Genomic DNA, 9,145 nt, shown 5'->3' on the forward strand with positions numbered 1-9,145 from the left:
CACACACACTCTCACGCTCCGGGGATGGTACACACACACACACACACTCACTCTCTGGGGATGGTATACACACACACACACACACACTCACGCTCCGGGGATGGTACAGACACACACTCACTCACTCACTCACTCGCTCACGCTCCAGGGATGGCTGTTCCAAGAAACAGAATGGGTATAACCCATGACATGCAAAATGTTCCTATCTATGCTCTGCAATGAGGTGCACAGTGGACTCAAATTTTTTATTTTAAAGGCAAAAAATTTTAAAGACTAAAAAAAAATTAACCACCCCCCCAAAATAAGAAGGAAATTATTGTAGCTTTGTGGTATAGTTTGAAATAAGGGAACATGACACCTCCAGCTTTGTTCTTCTCAGGATTGTTTTGGCTATTCAGGGTGTGTTGTGTTTCCATATAGATTTTAGAATTATTTGTTCTAGTTCTGTGAAAAACACCATAGATATTTTAATAGGAATGCACTGAATCTGTAGATTGCCTTGGGTAGTATGGTCATTTTAACAATGTATATTCTTCCAGTCCATAAGCACAGCATATCTTTCCATTTGTTTGTGTCATCTTCAATTTCTTTCATCAATGTCTCATAGTTTTCCCAGTAAAGAGCTTGTAACTCCTTAGATTTTTTCCTGTTTTATTCTTTTTGATTGTAAATGGGATTGTTTTCTTAATTTCTCTTTCCAAGAGTTTGTTGTTAGTATATAGAAATGCAACATATTTCCATATATTAATTTTGTACCTTTCAACTTAACCAAACTCATTGAGGAATAGTAGTTTTTTGGTGGCATCTTTAGGATTTTCTGTATATAGTATCATGTCATCTGCAAACAGCGACAGTTTTACTACTTCCTTTCCAATTTGGATTCCTTTTCTTTTTCTTGTGTGACTGCTGTGGCTAGGACTTCCAATACTATGTGGAATAAACATAGTCAGAGTGAGCATCCTTGGCTTGTTCCTGATCTTAAAGGAAGTGCTTTCAAGCTTTTCACCACTGAGTACGTTACAATGTTAGCTGTAGGCTTGTCATATATGGCTTTTATTATGTTGAGGTATGTTCCCTCTATACCCACTTGAGGTTTTACCACAAATGAATGCTGAATTTTGTCAAAAGCTTTTTCTGCATCTACTGAGATGATCATACGATCTTTATCCTTCAATTTTTTAATGCAGTATATCACATTAACTATACTTTGTATACTACAAAGCTACAGTAATCAAAACAGTATGGTACTGCACAAAAAACAGACACCTAGGACTTGCCTGGTGGTCCAGTAGTTAAGACTCCAGCTTCCACTGCAGGGAGCATGGGTTTGATCCCTGGTCAGGGAAATAAGATCCCACATGCCTCGAGGCACACCGCACCCCCCCCCCAAAAAAACAACTTTGGGACTTCCCTGGTGGCGCAGTGGTTAATAATCTGCCTGCCAATGCAGGGGACACGGGTCCGATCACTGGTCTGGGAAGATCCCACATGCTGCAGAGCAACTGGGCCCATGCACCACAACTACTGAGAGCCCGCGCACCTAGAGCCTGTGCTCTGCAACAAGAGAAGCCACCGCAATGAGAAGCCCGCGCACTGCAACAAAGAGTAGCCCTCCCTTGCCGCAACTAGAGAAAGCCCGCGCACAGCAACGAAGACCCAATGCAGCCAAAAATTAAAAAAAAAAGACAGACACATAGATCAGTGGAACAGAACAGAAAGCCCAGAAATGAACTCACACTTATATAAGCAATTTATCTATGACAAAGGAGGCAAGAATATTACAACAGGGAAAAGACAACCTCTTCAATAAATGGTATTGGGAAAACTGGACAGCTACATGCAGAATCATCAAACTGAACTACTTTCTCACACCATATATAAACTCAAAATGGATTAAAGACTTAAATGTAAAACCTGAAACCATAAAACTTCTAGAAGAAAACACAGGCAGTATGCTTTTTGACATCAGTCTTAGCATATTTTTTTGGATGTGTCTCCTCAGGCAAGGGAATCAAAAGCAAAAATAAAACAAATGGGACTATGTCAATCTAAAAAGCTTTTACCCAGCAAAGGAAACTGTCAACAAAATGAAAAGGCCACCTACTGAATGGGAGAAGATATTTGCAAGTGATATATCCAACCAACATTGAGTTAATATCTAAAATCTACAAAGAACTCATACGACTCAACATCAAAAACACAAGCCCAATTAAAAAATGGGCAGAGAACCTGAATAGACATTTCTCCAAAGAAGATATACAGATGACCAACAGGCAAATGAAAAGGTGTTCAACATCACTAATCATCAGGAAAAGAGAAATCAAATACCACCTCAATGAGATTATCACCTCATACCTGTCAGAATGGCTACTATCAAAAAGACAACAAATAACAAGTGTTGGCAAGAATGTGGAGAAAAGGGAACCCCCCTGCACTGTTAGTGGTAATGTAAATTGGTGCAGTCACTATGGAAAACAGTATGGAGGTTCCTCAAAAATTTAAAAATAGGGACTTCCTTGGTGGTCCAGTAGTTAAGACTCTGTGCTCCCAATGCAGGGGGCACAGGGTTGATCCCTGGTTGGGGAACTAAGATGCCACACAGTGTGACCTTAAAAAAAAAAGTTAAAAATAGAACCGTATGATCCAGCAATTCCACTCCTGGGTATTTCTCTGAAGAAAACAAAACACTAATTTGAGAAGCTATAAGCACCCCTATGTTGCAGCATTACCTACAACAGCCAAGATATGGAAGCAACCTAAGTGCCTATCATTTTTTTTTTTTAAATTAGAGTATAGTTGCTTTACAATATTGTGTTAGTTTATATTGTACAGCAAAGTGAATCAGCTATACGTATACATTTATCCCCTCTTTTTTTGATTTCCTTTCTCATTTAGGTCACCACAGAGCATTGAGTTCCCTGTGCTATACAGTACATTCTCATTAGTTATCTATTTTATACATAGTGTCAATAGTGTATATATGTCAATCCTAATCTCCCAATTCATCCCGCCTCATGCCCATCAATAGATGAATGGATAAAGAAGACGTGGTGTGTACATACATACACATAAACACACACACACACAGAGGACTATTACTCAGCCATAAAAAAAGAAAAACCTTGCCATCTGCAACAACATGGACAGACCTAGACAGTATTATGCTAAGTGAAATAAGTCAAAGATAAATATCATATTATTTCACTTACATGTGGAATCTAAAAAACAAAACAAATGAACAAACATAAAAAAGAAACAGAGTCATAGATGAAGAGACCAAACAAGTGGTTGCTGGACTACAGGGGATAGGATGAGAGAAACAGGTGAGGAAGATTAAGAGGTACAAATTTCCAGTTACAAAATAAAATCGGTCACAGGTATGAAGTGTACAGCATGGGGAATATAGCCAATAATTATGTAATACCTTTGTATAGTGACAGGTGGTAACTAGACTTATTGTGGTGATCATTTTGAAATGTACAGGAATATCAAATCACTATGCTGTGCACCAGAAACTAGGTCAATTAAACTTCACAAACAAACTCGTGAAAAAAGAGATCAGATTTGTGGTTACCTGAGGCAGAGGGTGGGGGGAAGGGGGGAATTATGAAAGTAATCAAAAGGTACAAACCTCCAGTTATAAGATAAGTAAGTACTAGGGATGTAATGTACCACATGATAGCTAAAATTAACACTGCTGTATGTTATATATTGATATCAAAGTTATTAAGAGAGTAAATCCTTAGAGTTCTCATTACAAGGAAAAAAATCTTTTATTTTATACCTATATGAGATGATGAATGTTCACTAAACTTATTGTGGTAATTATTCCATGATGTATACAAGTATACAAGTCAAATCATTATGCTGTATACTATAAACTTATACAGTGCTATATGTCAATTATATCTCAATAAAAATGGAAGAAAAAAGAGGTGATCCTCAGAACAGATTTGAAATTTCATACTTGGGTACCCAATGTTGGTATCTAGCTTATCAATGTATATAAATAAATGAATAGTTGTTTTTTAAAGAGAAGGAGGTAGAAACCCACTGGTAACATAATAAATCATATTTTAGTTTCTTAGTACAAATTGAGACTCTCAAATACTGAATATATGCAGAGTTTTATGTTTTATCTTTAATATATACCATAATATCAATATATAAATGAGTACTGTCCTTTTCTAATCTAATAAAGAGATTGAATCTATCCAAATAATACTGACTTAGCTCAGACTGTTCTTGAAATTCCTCATCTGGAACTTCCTTCAGGAACTGCTTATGAGCCACTTAAAATAAGTAAGTCCCAATACGCATCCACGACATTATTGACAACTAAAGCTCACTACCCTACTGCAGAGTCACTTAAAAAGGAAAGGAGGAAAAAACTTCAAAGGGTGAAGATTTGTCAACAGGATCTTTTTTAAAATGACAGTCTCTGAAGATTATTATTATTATTCCAAAAGTCAAACTCCAAAACATGATCATCACTGAAGTAAATTAATGCTCTCCTTAAGGTTTATATATTCTTAAAAGGGGAAAATAATTAGTTGCACAAATTCTGATAAACAGGTATCTTGTTACCATTACAACTCTTTGACTTATTATACATTACCTGCTAAGTATCTAAAACACCAGCAATTTAATTCCCTGAAAACTAATTAGGGACTATACACAATGAGGCAGCTTTAAAATATACTCCCAAAACCTTTGATTCTCCTCTCTTAAAGAAGTGGAGCCTAATTTCCTTCTCCTGAGTATCAGCTGGAGTGACTTGCTTCTAATTAATAAAATAAAGAAGCATCAGTGTACAACTTGGAGACCAGGTCATAAACTGCACTGACTTCCTCCTTGCTCTCTCTTGTATAGCTCACTCTGAGGGAAGCTGGCTGCCATACTGTGAGAACATTCAAGCAGCCACTGAAGAGGCAACATTCCAAGAAACTGAAGGGCCTCCTGCCAAAAGTCATGTGAGTGAGCCACTTTGACAGCAGATTTTCCAGTTCTAATTGAGCCTTTGGCTGACTGCAGCTCTTGCCAAACATCTTGACTGCAACTACACAAGAGACCCTGAGCAAGAACCACTCAGCTAAGCTGCTCCCAAATTCCTGACCACTAAGTTTTGGGGTAACATGTTACACAGCAAAAGATAACTAATAAAAATGTAAAGAATAAATTACCTTATAAAGTTCCTTCTCATCCTTTTCTGTCTTCAACTGACATTCAAGCTGTTCTCTTTCATATTGTGCCTTTCTGAGTTTGTCCTTTAAACTGAGTTAAAGTCAAATAACGTTAACATAGACAAAAACAACTTTCTTAAAACAGTTTTAAAACACGAAGATACTTTTTTAAAGCATCATGAATACCTGTCTAATTCAGTTTCTTTTTCAATCGCTTTATGTGTGACTGACACAATATCTTCCTCAAGCTGGAGGGCTTTGGATGTAGCATCATTGTAACTCTTCTTAAATTCTTCATTTTCCATTTTTAAACTTTGTGAGACTTCAAAAAGAACCTTAGAAACAATAACAAAATATTTTGAGAAACACAGAAACATAATTAGAAATACAAATTTGTATATCTCTAAGAAATCTATTTATGGTTAAAAGTTTAATCCCACATTTGTCCCCTCCGAAGTTTTTTTTTTTTTGGTGGTATGCGGGCCTCTCACGTTGCGGAGCACAGGCTCCGGACACACAGGCTCAGCGGCCATGACTCACGGGCCCAGCCGCTCTGCGGCATGTGGGATCTTCCCAGACCAGGGCACGAACCCATGTCCCCTGCATCAGCAGGCGGACTCTCAACCACTGCGCCACCAGGGAAGCCCCCCTCCAAAGTTTATAAGACTAAAAACTAAACCTGAAATGGTAACATACATTAAACTTTTCAAATACTAAATCAATTATTAACTTTTTTCCTGGACTTTTCACACACTGTTTGCTGATTTCACTAACTTCTCCACCAGAGGGCAGGCAACTGAAGTGAGGAAAAAATTTAAAAATTAGTCACTTTGCTTTTTACATCTCACTTTCCAATGTTACCCTAAGGACAAAACAAGTTTCATGATACTAAACAAAGTTAACACCAACTTCTTCTAGCATAAATCACTAAGTGCCACTGATAATTATACCAAAGCACTAAGTTAAGATATATGCCTAAAGCCATGTTCCTAAAGCTCCTGTCACTGTGATTCAAGAGGCTGGAACAAATATTTAAAGACACTGAAATGGATATAAAAGAGGTAGTAAATGTGATGAATTTCACTTTAAACAGATAATTTAAAAATTTTTATCACATCAATTAAGACAATTAAGTAACTTATGAGAATTCGATCAAGCCTCTCCCTAAGCCTGTTTTATAATTTGTAAAATGGAGATAATAAGGCTTTTTCTGCCTCGTTTATAAAATTATGAGAACCAAATATAACAGTGCATTTGGAGGTTTCCACATAGTTATGGGAAACTATACATCAAAAGAACTGATAAATTAAGACAAATTGTGTTTGTTAAAAAAATAATTTTACAATTTCCCACTAATGAAAGTACCACCCGGGACTTCCCTGGCAGTCCAGTGGTTAAGACTCCACGCTTCCCTCGGTGCTTTGTGACCTCCTGGAGGGGTGGGATAGGGAGGGGGGGAGGGACGGAGACACAAGAGGGAACAGATATGGGAACATATGTATATGAATAACTGATTCACTTTGTTAACACACCACTGTAAAGCAATTATACCCCAATAAAGATGTTTAAAAAAAAAAAAGACTCCACGCTTCCTCCTTCCCTTGTGGCGCAGTGGTTAAGAATCCCCCTGCCAATGCAGAGGACACGGGTTCGAGCCCTGGTCTGGGAAGATCCCACATGCCATGGAGCAACTAAGCCCGTTCACCTCAACTACTGAGCCTGCGCTCTAGAGCCCGTACTCCACAAGAAGAGAAGCCACCACAATAAGTCCGCACACCGCAATGAAGAGTAGCCCCCACTTGCTGCAACTAGAGAAAGCCAGGGCGCAGCAACGAAGACCCAACGCAGCCACAAATAAACAAACAAACAAACAAACAAATAAATTAAAAAAGACTCCGTGCTTCCACTGCAGGGGGCATGGGTTCGATGCCTGGTCAGGAAACTAGGATCCTGCATGCCCTGTGGCGCAGCCAAAAAAAAAATAATAGTACCACCCATCAACCCAACAACGAAAACTAAAGAAAATCACCATTCTGCCAATTTAAATGTATCAAATGTTACAAAGTATTTATAAGCCACTTTGACTTTCATAAAGTAACAGCCAAATTTTTTACTTATAGGTAGAATATCACTTTAAATATCTTGCTAGAATATGAAAATTACTAAACTGCATCTAAGAACGTAATTCATTAAGAAGCTTATCACAACAGAGGTCAGATACACTCTATTGGTTTTATTTTTGCTCAAAACAACTGTTTGCCTTACTGAATTTGCAACATAAACCAAAGACTGTTATGCAAAACTAAATACTTTTCTGATTTCAATTCTACACAACACCAGAGAAAGCAGGTGATATTTACTCCCTCTCCCATAATTGTTGTCACTATCCAATGATCCTTTAATATTTGACACATTTTCAGTATTTGTCTAGCTGATTTATAAGGACGGTCAGAAAGGTTTCTAAATAGTTTTTTACTATTTTTTTTTTAGTTTTTATTTTTACCAAATGCTCTCTTGGTACTGTGAATAGGCTACAGATTTAATCCAGGTATTTCTTCCTAGGAAAAAGATTAGATTGCCCAGAGGCAAAAACTAGTTTCTGATTCTGCAATTAATGAAGTTCCATAGTGGGTAAATAGCATTCTAAAGAAAATGCATAGAGAATAACTAGAAAAGATTCATAAGCAACTAAACACAAAACATTAACTGCTTTATCTATGAGTCAGTTAACTCTATAGTGAGTCACAAATTAATTCTAACTATACTTGAGAGTCTTGGAATCTTTTGTTGGTACCTATAAAAGCAACCAATAGCTTCTCAGCATCCAAGCCCACTGCAAAAGGCATGAAAATACTAAAGTGGGGATTATCCTTCAGGCCTGTAGTACTCATATCTGAGTGAAGGATAAGCATCTTCAATGTGTCTAAGTTTCCTTAGCATGAAAATGACATCAAAGCCCTTAGTGTACATACAAATAACTAAGAAACATGTTTTCTTTAAAAAAATAATAATAACATTTTTAAAACAGTAAAATTTACAACATAGTCTTTGAAAAACACTTGAAATTTGGAATAAATATTCATTTGGTCAGTATTTGCAAGATATGTCAAAAGGGCACCATAATTCTAATATTAAAACAGAGAAAAACTTAGAGATGAGTAAGTCAGCTACACCGTGCACCAAGATAAGAACAGTAACAAAAGTGGTGGCAAAAGGAGATTAAGAGATTTGGGCATTTCAGATTCATGCAGCAGACTTCGCCCCCTCCTCCTAAATTGAAGGATCACGTCACCATGACCTACTATTACCAATCCCCCCAAGTCATAACCCTCAAATATGAACAACCAGATAAAAAGACTGTGAATCATCTATGTGGCTAAACATGCACTAAAAGTATCTTAACAACACATTTATTCCTATGTTAAATAAAGACAAAATTAACTCTGACTACAAATGAATACATGTAAAGAAACCAGATACAATATCACTGACAATTATCTAGAAAAAAGTATGATGATATTCTGGATTCAAACATACAGCAAGAAAATTTAGTAAATTAGTTCCTGAATACTCTAAATGGCAAATCATTGGCAAAAGGATTATGTCATTTATGGAAATTGCTAAAAGATTTTAAAATAAATCTTACTCATTTGAGGTAATTGGCTTTTCTCAAACACTGTGCTTCTTGAAATCGACTATAATACCAAGCTATGTAGATAGTTCTAGAGAATATAAATGTATCTTCTCTGGTTCCTAGAAATACACCAAACAAAAATATAACTGACGGGCTTCCCTGGTGGCGCAGTGGTTGAGAGTCCACCTGCCGATGCAGGGGACATGGGTTTGTGCCCCGGTCCGGGAAGATCCCACATGCCACGGAGCGGCTGGGCCCGTGAGCCATGGCCGCTGAGCCTGTGCGTCCAGATCCTGTGCTCCGCAACGGGAGAGGCCACAACAGTGAG

The 9,145-nt window shown here is 37.4% G+C and overlaps 1 protein-coding gene across 3 annotated transcripts in view; it reads right to left on the minus strand.

Moving 5' to 3' along the window:
• Positions 1–9,145, minus strand: part of TAX1BP1 (Tax1 binding protein 1) — an 87,892-nt gene that overhangs the window by 40,569 nt on the left and 38,178 nt on the right. For all 3 annotated transcript variants that reach the window (XM_027102317.1, XM_027102316.1, XM_027102318.1), the window contains exons 6-7: positions 5,370–5,518; positions 5,184–5,274 (exon numbers count right to left, since the gene is read on the minus strand). In XM_027102317.1, coding sequence (XP_026958118.1) covers positions 5,184–5,274; positions 5,370–5,518 — 240 coding nt within the window. The remainder of the gene's footprint in view (positions 1–5,183; positions 5,275–5,369; positions 5,519–9,145) is intronic.

The sequence above is a fragment of the Aethalodelphis obliquidens genome, unplaced genomic scaffold (assembly GCF_003676395.1).
Source record: "Aethalodelphis obliquidens isolate GAN/ISIS:26980383/991018 unplaced genomic scaffold, ASM367639v1 scaffold5, whole genome shotgun sequence".
Classification (NCBI taxonomy): Eukaryota; Metazoa; Chordata; class Mammalia; order Artiodactyla; family Delphinidae; genus Aethalodelphis; species Aethalodelphis obliquidens.